The following is a 21,865-nucleotide window of genomic DNA, read 5'->3' as shown; positions in this document are numbered from 1 at the left end:
GCTTCCCTGGGGAATTCTATCAAATGTTTAAAGAAGAAACCATACCTATTCTACTAAAGCTGTTCCAAAAGATAAAAAGAGATGGAATATTTCCAAACTCATTCTAGGAGGCCAGCATCACCTTAATTCCAAAACCAGACAAAGATCCCACCAAAAAGGAGAATTATAGACCAATATCTCTGATGAACATGGATGCAAAAATTCTCAACAAGATACTAGCCAATAGGATACAACAATACATTAAGAAGATTATTCACCATGACCAAGTAGGATTTATCCCCAGGATGCAAGGCTGGTTCAACACTTGTAAAACAATCAATGTGATTCATCATATCAGCAAGAGAAAAAACAAGAACCATATGATCCTCTCAATAGATGCAGAGAAAGCATTTGACAAAATACAGCATCCATTCCTGATCAAAACTCTTCAGAGTGTAGGGATAGAGGGAACATTCCTCAACATCTTAAAAGCCATCTACAAAAAGCCCACAGCAAATCTCATTCTCAATGGGGAAGCACTGGGAGCCTTTCCCCTAAGATCAGGAACAAGACAGGGATGTCCACTCTCACCACTGCTGTTCAACATAAACTAGAAGTTCTAGCCTCAGCAATCAGAAAACAAAAAGAAATAAAAGGAATTCAAATTGGCAAAGAAGAAGTCAAATTCTCCCTCTTCACTGATGACATGATATTCTATATATTTTTAACTTCTTGAAAAACCTCCCAACTGTTTTCCATAGTGGCTGCACCAGCTTGCATTTCCATCAACAGTGTATGAGGGTTCGCCTTTCTTTGGATCCTCGCCAACATTTATTGTTTCCTGAGTTGTTAATTTTAGCTATTCTGACTGGTGTGAGGTGGTATCTCATTGTGGTTTTGATTTGTATTTCCCTGATGCCAAGTGATGTGAGCATTTTTTTTTGTCTATTGCTCATTTGTATGTCTTCTCTGGAGAAATACCTGCTCATGTCATCTTCCCATTTCTTGACTGGCTTATTTGTTTTATTGGTGTTGAGTTTGATAAGCTCTTTATAGATTTTGGATACTAGCCCTTTATCTGATACTTCATTTGCAAATATCTTCTCCCATTCTGTAGGTTGCCTTTTAGTTTAGTTGACTGTTTCCTCCACTATGCAAAAGCTTTTAATCGTGATAAGTCCCAAGTTCGCTTTTGTTTCCCTGGCTTTTGGAGATCTATCTAGTTGCTGTGGCCAAGGTCAAACAGGTTGCTGCCTGTTTTCTCCTCTAGGATTTTGGTACATTTCTATCTCATGTTTAGGTCTTTCATCCATTTTGAGAATGGTGTAAGAAAGTGGTCCAGTTTCATTCTTCTGCATGTGGCTGTCCAATTTTCTCAGCACCATTTATTGAAGAGACTGTCCTTTTTCCGTTGGATATTCTTCCCTGCTTTGTTGAAGATTAGTTGACCTCAGAGTTGAGGGTCCATTTCTGGGTTCTCTGTTCTGTTCCACTGATCTGTGCGTCTGTTTTTGTGCCAGTACCATACTGCCTTGATGATTACAGCTTTGTAATATAGCTTGAAGTCTGGCATTGTGATGCCCCCAGCTTTGGTTTTCTTTTTCAACATTCCTCTGGCTATTCAGAGTCTTTTGGTTCCACACAAATTTTAGGATTGTTTGTTCCAGCTCTGTGAAAAATGTCAATGGTATTTTGATAGGGATTGAATTGAAAGTGTAGACTGCTCTGGGTAGCATAGTCTCAAATATATAAGCTAACCTTATACCTAAAGGAGCTGGAGAAAGAACAGTGAATAGAGCCTAAAACAAGCAGGAGAAGAGAAATAATAAAGATTAGAGCATAAATCAGTAAAATAGAAACCAAAAGAACAGGAGAACAGGTCAATGATTCTAGAACTGGTTCTTTGAAAGACTTAATAAGATTGATAAACCCCTAGCCAGTCTTATCAAAAAGAAAAGAGAAAGGACAAATTGTTGAGTGCCTGCGTTCGGCTCAGGTCATGATCCCAGGGTCCTGGGATAGAGCCCTGCATCGGGTTCTTTGCTCAGCGGGGACCCTGCTTCTCCCTCTCACTCTGCCTGCAGCTCTGCCTGCTTGTGCTCTCTCTCTCATCAAATAAATAAAATATTTTTTCTTTTTAAAGAGGAACATATTATGAGCAACATTATGCCAACAAATGAGGCAATCTGGAAGAAGTGGTTGCATTCCTGGAAACTTATAAACTACCAAAACTGAAACGGAAAGAAATAGAAAATCTAAACAGACCCATAACCAGCAATGAAATTAAAGCAGTGATCAAAAATTTCCCAACAAACAAGAGTCCAGGGTCAGATGGCTTCCCAAGAGAATTGTACAAAACATTTAAATAAGATCTAATACCTGTTCTTCTGAAGCTCTTTTAAAAAATGAAAAGGGAAAGAAAACTTCCAAACTCATTCTATGAGTTATAGATAAATCAAAGTTTTAAGTGTATTTCTTTGCATAGTTTCTTAAGTATGCTCAAGGTATTACATTATATATATTATATATTACATTATATATATTATATTTTGTATATATACATAAACCTTATCATGCTTATTTGTGTTGACATCTTATCACTGCAGATGAAGTATAGAAACCTTACCTCTCTTCATGTCCCTTGACTCTCCTCTTGGAGATTTTGTTTTTCTGTCTGCCCCTGCTGGTATTTATGGGTTGTTGGTTTCTTCAGCTCCCAACATGGGATATATGAGGCCAAAAGAAAACCCAAGGAACTCACTTGCTTGCTGTTCCTTGAATATGATTCTAGTTGGTTTGGCTTCTTCCACCTTTCAGAATCTGCTTATATTTCTTTTATATGTAATTTCCCTGGTTTTCAGCCAGACTTAGGAAGAGGAATGAGGAAATGTACATCCATTTCATTTTTTTGGAGGTGGAGTTCTCCACTTTGCTTTTTAAATGTGTATGAATAATTATTCTTATACCCCAAATGTCCAATAACAGGCCAATAACCTTATGGTATTTTATGTAGCCACTAAAATAACAGTCACAGGACAATCTTATAGGTTTATTTGGATTGAAAATGCTTACATGACATAGTGAAAAAAGTAGTTTACTCAACTATGTGCATATGTAAATATGATTTCCATTATGTGGAAAAACCTATTATATGAAAGAAAGCTGGAAGCTCCCAAAATACTGATAACGGGTGTTTGGGGGTGGAATTGTAACTAATTTTTTCCCCTTTCATGTGCCAAATTGAGAAAAAAATGGAATCCTGTACTTTTATAATTACAAATAAGACATTTATTCTTAAATTTCCTCTTAGAAAGATACATACAACTGTCTTCCAAGATGTATGACATTTTGCATGGATTAGTTAAACTTTTGTATTTGAGGAGTTAAAAACTATTTTCAGCCTCGGTTTGTGCAAAATCAAACTATCGACATGGGTTTAGGCATCACATGGTTCTTATATCCACAGTTATAAGCCACAAAGCTATATTTACCATGCTAAAGGAATGAAACATATTTTATTTGGAGATTAGCAAGAAAGCTTTATAGACTCCTAGAATATCACTAATAAGCAGGCAGGAGAGGAAATGACAAAGCAGAAATATAATGGGGATGTTTAGAGGACAAATTTAGGGTAGAAACCCCTTCTTGACTTTTAGATTTGGATGCATCTGATTGAAGTCCCATCTCCTTTCCAGGACACTGCTGGCTTTGACTCCTCTATCCACTGCGCCGAGGGTTGAACATTCATGCACAGTAGTTTTCGACCGTGCAAATCAGATACGCTGAGCATGCCTCACAAGTGTTGCTTGATGTGCTTATTGTAGAACACGGGTTACAAGGAAGCCTGTGGAAATTTTGAAGTAAGCTTAACAAGGGAAATCCAGGTAAAATTTCAACTCAGAAAAGATCGTGCCAAAATTTGCCCTGCAAATGATGTTCTGAACACTCTTTGCAGAGTAGCATTTGACCTAAGCCTATTTCAGGCCTAGATTCAGCATTGCCACTAGGAATGCTCACTGCCCCTGTGCCAGTTGAATACACAGTTTTGTGTATTTATTTCACTTTGCAAATGTTATCTTATGCATGTTCCTGATTTCTCTTTGGTGGAAGTCAGGAACAAAGGGGGACGCCCAGCATGAAATTTTGTATGTGATACTTATTCTGCTTTAGAACTTTGGAATACTTTTGAATACTTCTACTGTCATGTGATTAGCCTCAGCTGTTTTTTTTGTTGTTGTTGTTTTGTTTTGTTTGTCTTTTTACTCTTGTAAGGAGATCATTTAACACATGAGGGAGGTTTCACCTTGGGCAGACCTTGAGGAGGCAAGATTCTCTTGCATGAGCTTCTTTGTGACTTGGGGGATTTTGAGAATAATCGTGTGGAACTTGCCTGCTGTCTTCACTCTCAAGGAGACCTCGGTATGTGTTGATCTCACCCTCCAGCAGAGCCTTTGTGTCCAGCAGCACCTCATACTCCTGGTTCTGCCGCTCCAGGTCACAGCGGATCTCAGCCAGCTGGTTCTCCACGTTATCAATCAGGCACTGCATCTGGGCCAGCTGGGTGCTATACTGGGCCTCCGTCTCTGCCACAGTGCATTCCAGAGACTCTGTCTGCAGAAGAAAAAGAGTATATTCAGAAGGGCTGTGTAGCATAGTCCTTGGGGCCAGAGTGCTGGTTTTCAAATCCTTGATCTACCCTAGTGCATCTATGTGACTTTGGGAAAATTACTTAGCTTCTCTGAGGCTGTTTTATTTTATAAAAAATGACCAATGCAAAGTACTTATTTCATAGGATGGTTGTGCGGATTGAATGAATTAATATGTGTAAAACACTGTGAACAGTGCCTGGAAAAAATTTCAAAACTGTGCAAGGGTTAGTTATTACTATCACCACTTGCCCATCACAACCTGTAATATATATTAAGGAAGATCAACAGCATTTGAGGGGAGAAGTTGAGTATGGACTTGGGGCAGGAAAGAGCCATATAGAATGGTTCAGAGAAGAGGCTCTGGGATTGAACCAGCTGGATCCAGCTTCCACTTTTGCCTCTTAACAACTGCATGAAAAAAAAAAAAAAAAAAAAAAAAACAACTGCATGACCCCTGCTACTTAATCTGAGTCTCAGTCTTCCTCATCTGATAATGGGTTTAGTAAAAGGATTTATCCCATCAAGTTATTATGAGGCGTTTAAGCCTCTCACAAGATAAATATGTAGCTATTATTCACCCAGATAGTCTCTATAGGCCCCAATGTGGCACAGACAGTGGTGTCTGACTGGAACTGGCTAATGTGATCTTCAATGCATGGTATCCTTTTTAAAAAAATTTTTTTTTAAAATAACCTCTATGCCCAGCATGGGGCTTGAACTCATGATCCTGAGATCAAGAGTCACATGCTCCTCTGACTGAGCCAGCCAGGCTCCCCAGTGCATAGTATTTTCATTGCTGGGTGAAATGGGGTGGAGTGAAGGGTCCAGTTGAGGTGTGGATCCTGGAAAAGCTTAGGGTAGTGGAAGAATGCAAAGTTTGAATATTATTCTTTTATATGATGCTGAGTTTGAGAAGTTGGCCCAAATCAAAGCACAATTAAAACCCACTGGAATGCTTCAGTGCCTTCAGCTCAGAGGTTCCACTCTCATTCTGCTCCTGCCCTCCTGTTCTTTTTCTGTCTCTGGAAGGTGCTGCAGGATCATGCTCAAGCCCAGGAGGGAAGGTCAGGGAATCCTGTTGGGACAGTACAGACTGTTGACCTATCACTTCTGCTTCTAGCTCAGTAAACAGCAGTATTTGGGTAAGTCAAAGAATACAATCCTTGCATATTGGAAATTCAGACTTTCTGCCACATGAACTGTGGATCTCTCCTTGGGTTCATGGAAGAGGGACTAGCATCTCAGGGCTTAATTCTTCAGTGACAAAAACAGAGCTGTCTTTCCCTTACATACCAGGCTTTGCTGTGCTTGGAGCTCAATTTCCAGAGCATTGGCTGTGCGTTTCAGTTCCAGGATCTCTGTCTGGCAGTCTTGCAGCTGCTCTGCGCTGCACAGCTGCTGCTGATTCAGCTCCTCTGTCTGTAAACCAGGTATGATTAGAGGATGCAAATAAGGCAGAAGTCTGGAAGCTTGTCATTTTCTTGCTCTGGGTACTGACCTGAACAGCAAACCATTCTTCCACGTCTCTACGGTTGTTGGCCAGCACGGTTTCATACTGACAACGCATCTCTTCCAGGACCCTGTTGAGGTCGATGGTGGGGGCAGTGTCCAGCTCTACACTGAGTCGGTCACCCAACTGTCCACGAAGCAAGTCAACCTCCTGAAAGAGGAAATGGAGTAAAGAAAGTCACAGAGTGGTGGGGAAGAAGAATTCACCTTGACATCCCAAGAGCATCCAATTTCTGGAGAAGTGAGTAAAAGTGTGGGATTTAGATTCAGATTGCTTAGGTTGACTCTCTTTTCATCATTCAGTCTCTGCATCCACAAAAGGTGTATAATAATTTTACCTTTCCTAGAGAGTTATTGTGAGAGATATGAGTTGATGTTCATATAAAGCACTTATGAAAGTCCTTGGCACATAGGAAGGTCTCAATAAATGCTATTATCATCAACACATGCTCAAAGGGAAAATATACCATTTTACATCATTAAGTTTTTCACTTTTTAGCTTTATCAACATGAGATAGTCATATACTTCGTATTTTATGATTTAGAAAGTTTATAGATGTAGAATATTTTAAAATATTGGTCCAAATATTGCATAAGATGTTATCCCCTTTCTGAAATGGCCTTCATGCCCTGTGTTTATCAGCCTGATTTTTGTAGCTTATGGATTAGAGTTATGTGGCATAAAGCCTCCAAGGAAAGCCATTTGTAAAGTTACCTCCTTCACGAAAGCAATAGCAGGTGAACAATTTGGTCTTTCAAGTGGTACTAGCCAGGGCCCATTTCACATATACACCCAGAGATATGCCAGAGTCATCAGGCTGGACATTAGTGCCTCGAGTAATTTTGTTCCAGCTTTAGCAATATCTGCCCGAGTTTGATTTATATACACAAAACGAAATCTATCAGTTTGACTTTGTCACCTCCACATTCATTCAGCAATTTTACACTTTCCTTACCTCTTTGTGGTTTTTCTTAAGGCAAAGGAGATCTTCCTTCAGAGACTCCACATGGGCCTCCAGATCAGCTTTGCACAGAGTCAGCTCATCCAGGATCCCACGCAGGCCACCAATGTCCGTCTCTATCAGCTGGCGAAGAGACAGTTCAGACTCATACCTTTCACAGCAAAAGAGATACAGATGGTGCTTATTTTGCTAGACACTGTGCAAGATGCTGGGCATGCTGATGAATGACACAACGACTCAAGGAAGCTATATCCCAATTAATGTGAGCTTTGTGAGCATTCTTAGCTTAAAAAAAGCTTATGTAGAGAATATTTGTAGTGTGCACGTGTGTGTGTGTGTGTGTGTGTGTGTGTGTGAGAGAGAGAGAGAGAGAGACAGCCATGAATTATTTTCAAATTCAAATTTAACTTACTTTGACCTAAAGTCATCAGCAGCCAGTTTGCAGTTGTCAAGTTGCACAGCAAGTCTGGAATTTTCTGCCTTCGTGCATAAGATCTGGTAAGTAAGTTAGTTATATATACTAGAGGGCTCTTTGAAAGAAACTTAAATATTTATTCATTTAACAACTATACCATTATTTATCTTTTAAAAGTCTTTATAAGACAGTATAAAATAGCTTGAAGCCTATTTTTCTTATTAAGCATGTCACTTCAATGAAGAAAAAAGCAGGACCATTCATAAAATAAATATAGAAATAAAAAGGGTCCGTTTTTCAGTGGCCTAAAACATTTTGCAATATTCCTTGGCAGTTGAACTTGGATTTTTCTCCATAGGTAGTTGTGAGTGAGTTTATTTTGGCCATTCAATGATTACTGGCAGCCCCACGGCTCATGCTAATTTTTGCTGAATTTCAGCCCACCACCTTTTCCTCCTGGAGAACCCCTTTCCCTGGGGATAGGGGGAACTTCCATAGAACAGCCTTTTTTTTAGTATAAAGATAAAGCAAATCACAGATTGGGAGGGTGAAGCATTAGGGCAATGAAACACCAGACCTTTTGCTGAAGCTCTTCAATAGTGTCAAAGTAACACTGATAATCAGGGCACACCAGTGGGATATCCTCTTCACATTGTTCTCGAATCCTGCATTCGAGCTCTGCGTTCATCTCTTCCAGGCCACGGACCTTCTCTAGATAGTTGGCAAGTCTGTCATTCAGGAACTGCATCGTCTCCTTCTCATTGCTGTTGAACACCCCATCCTCACACCAAGCACAGTTCCCCACCAAGCAAGGAATATTATAATTCCCAGCAAAGTAGCATGGTGTGAGGCAACTAGTTGGCAAGCGAGACCTGGATAGGAAGCTAGGGGTCTGGCATCTGGATGTAGCAGGGGCACTGGGGAGGCAGGTGGCCTCCATGGAACAGGTTGAAGCAAGTGCACAGTCGGAAGCCTGGGCACAGGATTCAGAAGAGCAGCACGTGGGGAAACAGTCAGAAGTCATCCTATTAGAAGTGAAGAACAAGACTAGTTGCAAAACTCCAATTGACTGGTTCCCAGAGTCTCCATCCCTCCTGAGACTTTTATACAGCCTGCAAATGGGTATTTACAGAACATACCGGATGTTCTGTTTATCACTGTTGGTGCCAGTTTTCATATGAACATTCATTAGTGTTGTTTGTTTTCTGAGGAAGTTTTATGCCTCATAAAAGAGGCATAGCTTCAGGTTACTAAGTAAGGGCAATATTTCCATCTGCCAGTAGGATAAGACGCTTGGTTCAGAGAATCTTCATGAGATGCATTATCTTTTTGGTAGAATACAGAAAGGCAGAGGACATTTGGCACTCAGTAATTGCAGATACAACTGATTACAAATAACAAAAATGATATTATCACAGATTTTGCTCCTGTATTGTAAATTGTTTATCTATCCTTTTAAAATTCATATTACATCTCATTAAATGCCATTTATTTGTTTGTGTACCATCATAAAATGTTCCATGTAGTTAACCATCTTTGCAATGCTTTTTATGGTCTTGTTGTGCTCACATGGTAGAGGAGTGAGGTGTGTACTGGGTTTAAAGTGTGTGTGCACATGCATATGTGTGTGTGTGTGTGTGTGTGTATGAACTACATCTACCTGTGTGCAAATTGAAAAGTCACTTTATAAATAACTGATGGGCATAATCTGTGGCCTGCAGGCCAAAATACAAACTGGTTATCAAGATCTGGAGTTGTGATCTTTGATTTCCTGAAACTTGCTTTCTCTATGTTACCTATGCCTCATTTTTAGATTATGTATACTATTTTCACCTGTATTAATAATAAGAGTGAAATACAATTTCTAAGTTACAATCTTTTAGTTTCTTGGGAAACTAAACCCTCATTGGATACAGTTCAGAATAGGGGCAAGGAAGCTATAAAAGACTTTTCTTCTGAGATAGAATCTGTTTTCTCTTATTTACTTATTTTTTTAAGGTCACAATTTCATAAAAATGTGAAATACTGGCGTTGGGGAATAAAATTTTATAATTTGAGTTCCAGACCAGGAGTTCCATTGGATGAAATCCCTGGTGCAGTACCAAATGGATAGCGATTTGAGACATAACTTTTTTGGATTTTGTTTTGAATTTCATCTCTATTATGTATGTAGCATAATCTCTTTCACTTTCCTTGGCATAATTGTGGTATGTATTTCATTTTCAAAGGTGGGCAGAACAGATTGCCTCTAGAATCTTTAAGATTTTTACTGGAAAAGGCCCACTATTCTGACAAAGTTAAAATTTTCATGATCCAGAAAAAACTAAAAATTTTTTTCTAACTCTGAACACTACTTCCTAGGTAGCTGATGATGGAAAAACCAAAACCAAAAACAAACCAAGAGGTCTTAAATAGATGGACTTAAATAGTCCCTTAGTATGTATTACTCTCCCATCTAAATACTAACCGGGCCTGACCCTGCTTAGCTTCCAAGATCAGATAGGATTGGAACACTTTCAGGGTGGTATGGTTGTAGACTCTTGGGTTTGATTTTAGTGATTCTCTTCACATTTCAACACTTAATGCTAAATGTTCTTTTTTTATCTTTCAAGATTTTATTTAAATTCAAGTTAGTTTACATATAGTGTAGTATTAGTTTCAGGGGTAGAATTTAGAATTTAGTGATTCATCAGTTGCATACAACAACCAGTGCTCATACCATCACTTGCCCTCCTTAATACCCATCACCCAGTTACCTCATCCCCCCACCCACTTCCCCTCCAGCAACCCCCAGTTTGTTACCTATGTTTAAGAGTCTCTTATGGTTTGCCTCCCTCTCTGTCTTTGTCTTATTTTATTTTCCCTCTCCCTTCCCCATGTTCATCTGTTTTGTCTCTTAAATTCCATATGAGTGAAATCATATGGTATTTGTCTTTCTCTGACTGACTTATTTTGCTTAGCATAACACCACCCATGCCATTGTTGCAAATGGCAAGATTTCATTCTTTCTGATGGCTGATTAATATTTCATTATATGTAATGGAATATTATATATATATATATATATATATATATATATCACATCTTTATCCATTCATCAGTTGTTGGACATTGGGGCTCTTTCTATGTTTTAGCTATTGTGGATTGTGCTGCTATAAACATTGGGGTGCATGTGCCCCTTCGAATCACTATTTTTGTATCCTCTGGGTAAATATCTAGTAATGCAACTGTTGGGTGGTAAGGCAGTTCTATTTTTAACTTTTTGAGGAACTTCTATACTGTTTCCCAGAGTGGCTGCACCAGCTTGCATATCCACCAACAGTGTGTGAGGGTTTCCCTTTCTCTGCATCCTCACCAACATCTGTTGTTTCCAAGTTGTTAATTTTAGCCATTCTGACCAGTGTGAGTTGGTATGTCATTGTGTTTTTTTTTTATAAATTTATTTTCTCATTGTGGTTTTGATTTGTAGTTCCCTGATGATGCATGATGTTGAAGATTTTTTTAAAGATTTTATTTATTTATTCATGAGACACACACACACACACAGAGGAGAGAGAGAGAGAGAGAGAGAGTCAGAGACACAGGCAGAGGGAGAAGCAGGCTCCATGCAGGGAGCCCAACGTGGGACTCGATCCCAGGTCTCCAGGATCATGCCCTGGGCTGAAGGTGGCGCTAAACCGCTGAGCCATCCGGCTGCCGGATGTTGAAGATTTTTTAATGTGTCTGTTAGCCATTTGTATGTCTTCTTTAGAGAAATGCCTGTTCATGTCTTCTGCCCATTTCACATTCTTGGAGTACTGATGGTATATTAATGCTGTTCTGCAATAGATGGGAGTTCAAGGAATCAAAAACATATTTGAAAATTGAAAGTTACAAATCTCTGAAAAAAAAAATCTAATTTCCACAGTAACTGAATGAGAATCCGTGTCTTGGTTGTCTGTCATAGGTTTCAGCTAATTAAAATGCAGCATTGTGTCATTATTTTAAAGTAACTGCAGGTAAAAATAAGAAATATTTTCTTTTATCTTGAGCTAATTTCTATTTGTAAAATGTTGACATATGGAGAGAGAGAGAGAAAGAGAGAGAAAAGTAGTGAGAGAACAAACACACAGGACTATTTATTTTGGGCTTGATTAATTAGATAGTATTGTATGACGATCTATAGCTTTAGTTCTCATCTTAGAATATTGAAATTACTGGGGCACCTGAGTAGCTCAACTGGTTAAGTGTTCTGACTCTTAATCTCAACTCAGGTCTTGATCTCAGGGTTGTGAGTTCAGGTCCATGTTGGGCTCCATGCTGGGTGTGGAGCCTACTTTACAAAAACAACAAAGAAAAGAATATTGAAATTGTCCAGATTCCTTTTTATCGCATATTATCCTCAAAAGGAGGGAACACTGGGAATAAAGAAAATGAATAGATGCCATTAAAGGTCATGAGAAGATGCCATTATTGTTTCTTCTTGTAATATGCCCTTACCTCAGAAAATCCACTTACCGCTGCTAGACTCACTTTAGCAAAATACAAATCTATTTTTTGGTCACTTTCCACCTATGAAATCCAGACTTTCTGGCTTGACAAAAACAACCTTTTCCAATCTGGTGCCAGTTTACTTTTCTAGGCTAATTTCCTGATACTTTGTCTCACAAACCCTGTAGTCATCTTTGACTGTACAGCCTTGACTGTAGTCATCCTTCAAGCTTTGTAGATGGCGTTGCCTTGATTCATTGCTCTTCTGCCACCCGGCATGATCCTACTTGTTAAGACAGCTAGAATGGCATTCAGCAACCTCATGCTGAGATGGAGGCTTTTCCTCTTGCACTCTGCATACACCTCCACTACAGCGGTTGTCACAGCTCTTTAAACTTTTAGTATTTTTATCTTTATTGGTCTTTTTCTTGTTTGGAAAATGTCTCTTTTAAGATGGACATATTTTTCTTATCCTTAGCACTTGGGACATAGGCCCTTAATAAATGCTTGCTAAAAATATAACTGCTTGGCTTAGTCGACATATGACATATAATTGCCAATGAAAGAAATTGAACATTGCCGGGACAAGGAAGATTGGCAGAGGACAAAGAGCAATGTCCTCATGGTCATAATGTTTACGTTTTCATTCCAGTGCTGTTACTAACTCGCTAGCTATATTGTCTTCATCTAGTCATGCAACTCCTTTGGAACTTAAATAGTCCTTGCTGTAAGGAAAAATAATAACCTGTCACTTCTACATCAAGTTGTCAAGGCATAAACCATATGGATAGCTCTCATCTTGCTTCCCAATAACTCCCTTATTGCCAGGTACATATTCTTTTTTTTCTTCCAAACTTAAAAAGGGAAGTTTTGAAATGCAGTTTTGACTGCATTACCTATGTAACCCTTATATATTGAAATGCAGTTTTGACTGCATTACCTATGTAACCCTTACCCCAGTCAAGATATCTAACATTTCCACGATACTAGAATGTTCCTGTGTACCCTTTTTCACTCAGCCCCCACCTCCCAAAGGTAAGCACTACTCTGATTCTGGTTACCAGAGATTGATATTCCCTATCTGTGAGTATCATAAGTAAAATCACACAGTATACATACTTTTGTATCTGATTTGGCTCAACATCATAGTTTTTATTTCATCCATGTTGTCAATTGTACCAGTAGCATTTTCTTTCTTTCTTCCTTTTTTCTTTCTTTCTCCTTCCTTCCTCCTTCTCGCCCTCCCTCTCTTTCCTTCCTTCCCCCCTCCTTTCTTTCTTCCTTCCTTCTCTCCCTCTATTTTTTCCCTCCTTCCTTTTTCTATCTTTTTCTTTCTTTCTTTCTTTCTTTCTTTCTTTCTTTCTTTCTTTCTTTCTTTCTTTCTTCTTCTTTCTTTCTTCTTTCTCTTCTTTCTTTCTTTCTTTCTTTCTTTCTTTCTTCTTTCTTTCTTTCTTTCTTTTTCTTTTTTCTTTTTCTTTTTCTTTTCTCCTTCTTTCCTTCTCTCCCTCCCACTCTTTCCTTCCTTCCTTCCCTCCCTTCTCCCTTCCTTTTTTCCTTTCATCCCTCTTTTTCTTTCCTCCCTCTCTTTCTTTCCTCCCTCTCTTTTTTCTTTCTTTCTTTCTTTCTTTCTTTCTTTCTTTCTTTCTTTCTTTCTGTTGCTGAGGAGTATTTCATTGTATGAATATACTACAATGTGTCCATTCTCCTTTGAATGAACATTTGGAGTATTTCTTATTTGAGGCTGTTATGAATAAAATTCCCATAGATATTCTTGTACAAATATATTTGTGGATATGTATTTGATTTCTTTTAGGTATATATTTAGGAGTAGAATGGTTGTGTCATAGAGTAGGTATATGTTTCCTTTTATAAGAAATCACCAGACCTTTTCCTGAAGTGATTATACCTTATATCTTACCAATAATGTAGGAGAGATTTAACTCCTACATTTGAGATTTAACTCACCAACATTTGGTGTTGTCAGATATTTTAATATAAACAGTTTAGTCAGTGTAAAGTGTTCTCTCATAGTTTTTTACATCTCTCTGGTGACTGATGTTGAGCAACTTTTCATGCATTTATTGGCCATTTCAATATCTTCTTTTGTGAAGCAACTATTCAAGTCTTTTGCCTATTTTTCTTGGTCTTTTTATCCAAGAGAAAGTATATGCCCCTTGGCAACACATTCTCTACTGTCCCTATAAATTTACCATTTCTAATGTTCTTTCATGCTTCTTGTGGTCTGAGATTCCATCTGGTAAAATTGCTGTTTTAAGCCAAAAGGACTTCCTTTAGTGTTTCCCACATCATAGGGATAACATTTTGTAATCCGAGCCAATCTATTTCAGTGGATAAAAGTACCATTAGGGTAAATGCACAGGAGCTACAAAATAAAGTGGTGATAAAAATCATTGTTTTGCTTAAGATTATCAAAAAGTAAAATTAAAAGAAAACTTTCTAAAGTGGTTATTACATGCTATTGCATAAATGAAAGGTTTTTATTTTTTTGGAAATACTTTGTTTTTCTTCAATTTCTCTCTCTTTATAAAATAATATTATTCTTCTGAATTAAAATGAAATTTAAAGTATTTAAGAATTACTATAGAAAACATTTAACAGGGCAGCCTGGGTGGCTCAGCGGTTTAGTGCCAACTTCGGCCCGGGGCGTGATCCTGGAGACCTGGGATCGAGTCCCACATTGAGCTCCCTGCATGGAGCCTGCTTCTGCCTATGTCTCTGCCTCTCTCTCTGTCTCTCTCTCTGTCTCTCATGAATAAATAAATAAATAATCTTTAAAAGAAAACATTTAACAGTGTTAGCATCATGCTAATTATAGGCTAAGATAGTTGAAAAAATGGTATTGGTAAAATTTATTGATAGTTTTTTTTTTTATTGATAGTTTTTCTAATGACAGATCATGACAAAAATATGTGCTTTTTTATTGTCTTTGTTGAATATAATTTTTGCTCTGGATTATAAGCTTCAAAATGTATTCACATAGTTATTTTTGTTTATATTATAAAGTGATTTATTTATTATTGAAATTCAATTTACTTAAAGTAAAGAAACAAAACAGTCTGCTCATTTCTCCTACTCCCTACTTCCCTGCCTCTGATAACCAATCTTTTCTCCACAACCATCAACTTGGTTTCATTTATTTGTTTGTTTTTGATTCCACATATGAGAGATCATATGGTATTTATCTTTCTCTGTCTGACTTATTTTACTTAGCATAATGCCCTCAAGGTCCTTCCATGTTATTGCAATGGGAAGATTTCATTCTTTTTTATGGCTGAATAATATTCTGTACATGTATATAGGTTGTTTCTTTATCTTGGCTATTGTAAATAATGCTGCAATTAACATAGGAATAGGAGTGCATATATCTTTTTTAAAAAAAGATTTTAATTTAAGAGAGAGAGTAAGAGCATGAGTGGGAGGGGAAGGGGTGGAGGGAATGGGACAAGCAGACTCCCCACTGAGCAGAAAGCCCCACCTGAGGCTTGATCCCAGGACCCTGAGATCATGACCTGAGCAGCAAGCAGACGCTTAACTGACTGAGCCACACAGGCACCCCTGGGAATGTATATATGTTTTTGGATTAGTGTCTTCATTTTCTTCAAATACATAGAAGAAGAATTTCTAGATCATGTCATAATTCTATTTTTAATTTTTTGAGGAACCTCCATACTGTTTTCCATGGTGTCTGCACCAATTTACATTCCCACCAGCAGTCCACAAGTGTTCGCTCCTCTTCACATCTTGCCACCACTTGTTATTTATTATCTTTTTGATACTAGCCATTCTGACTAATGTGAGAAGGTATCTCATTGTGGTATTTATTTGCATTTCCCTGATGATTAATGATGTAACATTTTCATGTACCTGTTGGCCATTTGTATGACTTCTTTGGAAAAATGTCTATCCAGAACTTCTCTCATTTTTAAATTGGATAATGTTTTTGCTGTGGAGCTGTAAGTGTTCTTTATATATTTTGGACATTTGGCCCTAATCAGATACATAATTTGTAAATATTTTCTTCCATTCAGTAGATTGCCTTTTCATTTTGTTGATGATTTTCCTTGCAGTCCAGAAGCTTTTTAGTTTGATATAGTACCCCTTGTTTGCTTTTGTTGCTTCTGCTTTGGGGATCAAATTTAAAAAACCATAGCTAAGATCTATATCCAGGAGCTTACTGCCTATGTTTTCTTCTAGGAGTTCTATTGTTTCAGGTCTTACATTCCAGTCTTTAATCCATTTTGTTATATCTTATTTCATTTGGAAGATATTCCTCTTTTTCTTCATCTTGCTTGACTCTCTATGTTGATTTCTGTATAGTAGATGAAAGAACCACCTCTCCCTGTCTTGAAGAAATGGCCTTATGTAGGAGATGAGCCTTGTTTTTCAGCCCTGCCCTGGCTCTTGATCACGTCTCAAACCTCTGTGCTTGTCCAAGGACCCTATTATATTTTTAATAGCTATCAGCATCCCAGTTGAGGATGTGCCAAGACTTGTCAATGCCCCAAAGGGGAAGATCTTAGCCAGCATCTAGATTTATTCTGACTGGGAGCCAGACCCTTAGGCATTAGCTTTTTAAAGTATGCAAACTATATAGTCCTATGGGACCATAAGAATAAGCTGCACTGGCCAGCAAAGCCAGGTGATCTGGGGGGGAGGGGTACCCTCTGATCAGCAGTCACAAAAATAGGGGCTCCAGATGAGTTTATAAACCCTTTCTGGGTCATACCACTAAGCTGGAGCAAAGGTAGAAGGAAAGCACCAAGATGGTATCTATTGTCTATGTTCCTTGAGAGTAGATCAACACTAAATGTGTGCCCAATCTGGAGCCCTCCTCTCCAGCTGAAGCTCCAGGACAAGCAAGAGGCCTCTTCTTCACAGAAAGGCTGGGGGGTATACATTGTCTATTTAGTTTTCTTGGGGTGGCAGCCTGCCAAGAACTGTCTCCCCAGTTGCCGTTGTTTTGTGGAACCCAACAGTTCAGTCTCTCCCCAATAGCCTTGCAATCAAGGGGTGTTCCTTGGGCAGCAGCTGCAAATTCAGACACACCAAACAAAAACCAGGGCATTAAACGTGTGTAAAGTTCCCTTTCAGGAGACACTAATGCTCTGAAGTGCTGCAGAGGGTGAGGGTGAAAAATAGAACCCACCCTCTGAGGTCTCTGTGTTTGTTTAATTAGAAGCTTGCCTCTCAGGCACAATCATGATGATTAGCTATAGGCCTCTTGGAAAGACCAAGCTCCTGAGTAAGAATTCTTTTTCCTTTTGTTACAGTCCTGTGGGACACATGAGTATAAGCTCCACTGTCCACAACAGGTGTCTCTTGGTAGCAGTTCCAAAAATTGGGGTGCCAGACAGGGGTCTGAGCTCCTTCCTGGGTGACACAGATTATTACAGTCCCACGGGACCAGGGACCAGGAACCAGAACCAGGCGAACAAGATGCAACCGAGAGACAGCAGTGGCTGCAAAAACCCGGGCACCAGCTAAGTCTAATAAACGCTCCCTCCTGAGAGATACTCCAGCTGTGGAGCATGCGCAGGAGAACACCAAGATGGTGCTCACCAGTCTCAGGCCAGTGCTGTCCCTGCAGGCTCCTAGGTGTGTGTGAAGTAGTGCTTGCCCCTCAGCCACCCACGCTTTAGTATGAGCAGGTGCACCTCCTTCACTTGAAGTCTGGGCACAATCGGACGCCTCTAGCTGGTCCTTGCACTGGTGAGTCCAAGCCCAAGCCCCTTAAGAGCCATTTCTCAGATTGCTCTCATGTCGGGCTTGGGATGCAAGCCCTTCCATTGGTTTTCGTGATTGGATGTTTTGGGGGCTTGTCTTTCAAGTGGGTGTCTGAAAATTGGGATCCCTGAGGTGGAATTTGAATGCTTAACTACTCAGAGAGAGGCTCTGGATTTTTTGTTCCTTCCTGGTTGTGGATCACACCCACCCCCAGGCTGTGGGCAGGCGGGGGTGGAGGGGTGAGGGTGGGGGTGGGTGGCGATGCTATGCCCCAGCCTCTCCTGCCTGCTTCCGTGGCCTGGTGTGTCACTCAGCCAGCCATTAAGTTTTTGTAAGAGGAAGTTGCTGCCTAGGTAGCTGTAGACCAGTGTATCTGTGGGAGGAAAGGCATTCAGGAGCTTCTCAGTCTTCATCTTGAACAAGAACTCAAAAGTGATCTTTCATCTAAATGTGAGACAAGAATCCATCAAAATCCTAGAGGAGAACACAGGCAACACCCTTTTTGAACTTGGCCACACCAACTTCTTGCAAGATACATCTATCAAGGCAAGGGAAACAAAAGCAAAAATGAACTATTGGGACTTAATCAGGATAAAAAGCTTCTGCACAGCTAAAGAAACAGTCAACAAAACTAAAAGACAACTTACAGAATAGGAGAAGGTATTTACAAATGACTTATCAGATAAAGGGCTAGTATCCAAAATCTATAAAGAACTTATTAAATTCAACAGCAAAGAAACAATCCAATCATGAAATGGGCAAAAGACATGAACAGAAATTTCATCAAAGAAGACATACATGTGGCCAACAAGCACATGAGAAAATGCTCCGCATCACTTGCCATCAGGGAGATATAAATCAAAACTACAATGAGATACCACCTCACACCAGTGAGAATGGTGAAAATTAACAAGACAGGAAACAACAAATGTTGGAGAGGATGTGGAGAAAGGGGAACCCTCTTGCACTGTTTGGTGGGAATGTGAACTGGTGCAGCCACTCTGGAAAACTGTGGAGGTTCCTCAAAGAGTTAAAAATATCGGGGTGCAGGTGTCCCGGCGTTTCATTGCATTTGTTGTAAATCCCCAACAGTGCAATTGCTGGGTCGTAGGGCAGGTCTATTTTTAACTGTTTGAGGAACCTCCACACAGTTTTCCAGAGTGGCTGCACCAGTTCACATTCCCACCAACAGTGTATGAGGGTTCCCATTTCTCCGCATCCTCTCCAACATTTGTTGTTTCCTGCCTTGTTAATTTTTCTCATTCTTACTGGTGTGAGGTGGTATCTCATTGTGGTTATGTTCTCATTCATTTGGGGAATATAAATAATAGTGAAAGGGAATATAAGGGAAGGGAGAAGAAATGTGTGGGAAATATCAGAAAGGGAGACAGAACGTAAAGACTGCTAACTCTGGGAAACGAACTAGGGGTGGTAGAAGGGGAGGAGGGCGGGGGATGGGAGTGAATGGGTGACGGGCACTGGGGGTTATTCTGTATGTTAGTAAATTGAACACCAATAAAAAATAAATAAAAAAAAAAGAGTTAAAAATAGAGCTACCCTACGACCCAGCAATTGCACTGCTGGGGATCTACCTCAAAGATACAGATGCAGTGAAAAGCTGAGACCCCTACACTCCAATGTTTATAGCAGCAATGTCCATAATAGCCAAACTGTGGAAGGAGCCTCGGTGTCCATCGAAAGATGAATGGATAAAGAAGATGTGGTCTATGTATACAATGGAATATTACTCAGCCATTAGAAATGACAAATACCCACCATTTGCTTCTACGTGGATAGAATTGGAGGGTATTATGTTGAATGAAGTAAGTCAGTCGGAGAAGGACAAACATTATATGGTTTCACTCATACAAGGAATATAAAAAATAGTGAAAGGGATTAAAGGGGAAAGGAGAGAAAATGAGTGAGAAATATCAGAGAGGGTGACAGAACATGGGGTAGTGGAAGGGGAGGTGGATGGGGGGACGGGGTGACTGGGTAACAGGCACTGAAGGGGGCACTTGACGGGATCAACACTGGGTGTTATATATGTTGGCAAATCGAACTCCAATAAAAATATACAAAAAAAGTGATCTTTCAGATGACACTTTTTTAAAATCAGCTTTATCTAAAAGTATTTTCATTTTCCTTTCATTTTGTTTTTTGTTTTTGTTTTTTAATTCTATTTGTTTATTCATGAGAGACAGAGACAGAGAGAGAGAGAGAGAGAGAGGCAGAGACACAGGCAGAGGAAGAATCAGGTTCCATGCAGGGAGCCTGATGTGGGACTTGATCCCAGGTCTCCAGGATCATGTCCTGGGCCGAAGGCAGGTGCTAAACTGCTGAGCCATCCAGGGATCCCCCTTCTTCCATTGAAAGTGGTTTTTACAACTATAAAACTCTGGGTTAATACTTTTTAAAAAAGTTTCCAGGACTTTCTTTCTTTCTTTTCTTTCTTTCTTTTCTTTCTTTCTTTCTTTCTTTCTTTCTTTCTTTCTTTCTTTCTTTCTTTCTTTCTTTCTTTCTTTCTTCTTTCTTTCTTTCTTTCTTTTCTTCTTTCTTCTTTCGATTTTATTTATTTATTCATGAGAGACACACAGAGAGAGGTAGACACAGGGGCAGAGGGAGAAGCAGGCTCCTCACTGGGAGTGGGATATGGGACTCCATCCCCAGACCAGGATCACACCCTGAGTCGAAAGCAGACTGAACCGCTGAACCACCCAGGCTTCCACCCCACCCTCGCCTTTTTTTTTTTTTTTTTTCCTCCAGGACCTTTAAAATGAGATTTGATTGTCCTCTGACCTCCATTTTTTCTGACTAGAAGTCTGGTGTTCTTTTCTCTTTGCTGCCCTCTATTTAATGTGTATTTACTCCTTTAATTTTTTTAAAAGTGTGCTTAATTGGTTTTAGCCAGTAATTGCTGGGTCACTTGGTCCTGTTCCACAGGAGGCTGCTCAGGTTCTGTTCTTTCTTTTTTTGTTGTTTTTTGTTTTTTGTTTTGTTTTGTTTTGTTTTGTATGATAGTCACACACACACAGAGAGAGAGGCAGAGACACAGGCAGAGGGAGAAGCAGGCTCCATGCACCGGGAGCCCGACGTGGGACTCCAACCCGGGTCTCCATGATCGCGCCCTGGGCCAAAGGCAGGCGCCAAACCGCTGCGCCACCCAGGGATCCCTGTTCAGTTTTTTTCAATTCCATTTTTCTTTCTTTTAGTATTTATAATTTTGATCTGTCTTACGATTACTTTGAGTTAGCTTAATTCACCGACCTCACTCCAATTCGGCAATTTACAATCTGCTATTAAGGCCATCTGTTGAATTCTTTATTTCAGATTGCACTCTTTAGTTTCCAAAACCAAAACTAGTTTTTATTTGCTTCTCTCTTATTTAATTCAAATAATTCAAATTTAATTTTGTTATTAATTTATTAAATAAAAATCTAAAATTTCACTTTTCTGGTGAGTTTCTTCATCTCGTACTCTCTTTTCCTTTCACATTATATTCATCTTTCCCTATTCTCATGAAAATACTTACAATAAATTTTATAATAATAACTATTATAAAATTCTTGTCTATTAATTCTGACATCTATGTATCTATGGACCTGTTTTTATTGGCTGATTTTTCTATTTATTATGGATGACATTTTCCTGCTTCTTCATATGTCTGGCAAATTTTGTTTTGTTTTGTTTTAGAGTTAGTTATTTATTAGAGAGAGAACATGTGTATGGGAGGAGGGGCATAAGGAGAGGAAGCTGACTCTCCACTAAGTGCAGAGCCGCAAAAATGGGGCTCCAAGCAGGGCTCCACATGGGACTCAATTCTACAACCCAACATCATGACCCATGCCAAAACCAAGAGTCAGTTGCTTAACTGACTCTTAACCATTCAGGCACACCCTATCTGGCAGTTTTAAATTATATATTGTTCATTCTGGATGATATATTTTATCATATATATTTTAGGAAGTCTTGATATGTTGTAGATAGAGTGCTGAGTGTTGAGTTTTGTTCTCACAAGAAGTTAAATCATTGGAAGATTCTCTTGATCCTCACAGGCCTGTCGTTAGACTTTTCTAGAGTAAGTATAATTTGTTGTGTTCTTTACTCTAGGTTGTGATTTTTATTATTTTGGTGTT

General features: G+C 39.2%; 1 protein-coding gene and 1 long non-coding RNA gene across 2 annotated transcripts; one reads left to right on the top strand and one right to left on the bottom strand.

The window, feature by feature from the left end:
- Nucleotides 1-3,317: 3,317 nt before the first annotated feature.
- Nucleotides 3,318-8,538, bottom strand: KRT40 (keratin 40). The gene is made up of 7 exons (XM_025439683.3): nucleotides 8,092-8,538; nucleotides 7,512-7,594; nucleotides 7,094-7,250; nucleotides 6,127-6,288; nucleotides 5,922-6,047; nucleotides 4,370-4,590; nucleotides 3,318-3,823 (listed from the first exon to the last, which is right to left on the bottom strand). The coding sequence occupies exons 1-7, from the start codon at nucleotides 8,536-8,538 to the stop codon at nucleotides 3,724-3,726; spliced, it is 1,296 nt and encodes a 431-aa protein (XP_025295468.1). The 3' UTR covers nucleotides 3,318-3,723.
- LOC112655001 (uncharacterized) lies at nucleotides 3,430-9,261 on the top strand. The gene is made up of 7 exons (XR_007412877.1): nucleotides 3,430-3,863; nucleotides 4,252-4,398; nucleotides 5,658-5,770; nucleotides 5,925-6,058; nucleotides 6,205-6,378; nucleotides 7,115-7,597; nucleotides 8,212-9,261. It is a non-coding gene; the product is annotated as an uncharacterized LOC112655001 (long non-coding RNA).
- The last annotated feature ends 12,604 nt before the right edge of the window (nucleotides 9,262-21,865 follow it).

This window comes from Canis lupus, chromosome 9, assembly GCF_003254725.2.
Source record: "Canis lupus dingo isolate Sandy chromosome 9, ASM325472v2, whole genome shotgun sequence".
Lineage (NCBI taxonomy): Eukaryota > Metazoa > Chordata > Mammalia > Carnivora > Canidae > Canis > Canis lupus.
Note: the sequence above shows the minus strand (reverse complement) of the source record. Positions and strands in the feature narration are given on the sequence as shown.

Bases quoted from the DNA above. Each gene is read 5' to 3' on its own strand.
- KRT40 (XM_025439683.3), bottom strand. From the start codon at position 8,538: ATGACTTCTGACTGTTTCCCCACGTGCTGCTCTTCTGAATCCTGTGCC. The intron at 7,251-7,511 runs GTAAGTTAAATT...TTGCTGTGAAAG, and splicing joins GCTGATGACTTTAGGTCAAA to GTATGAGTCTGAACTGTCTC. The intron at 4,591-5,921 runs GTATGTAAGGGA...TTTCTTCTGCAG, and splicing joins TCCAAGCACAGCAAAGCCTG to ACAGAGTCTCTGGAATGCAC.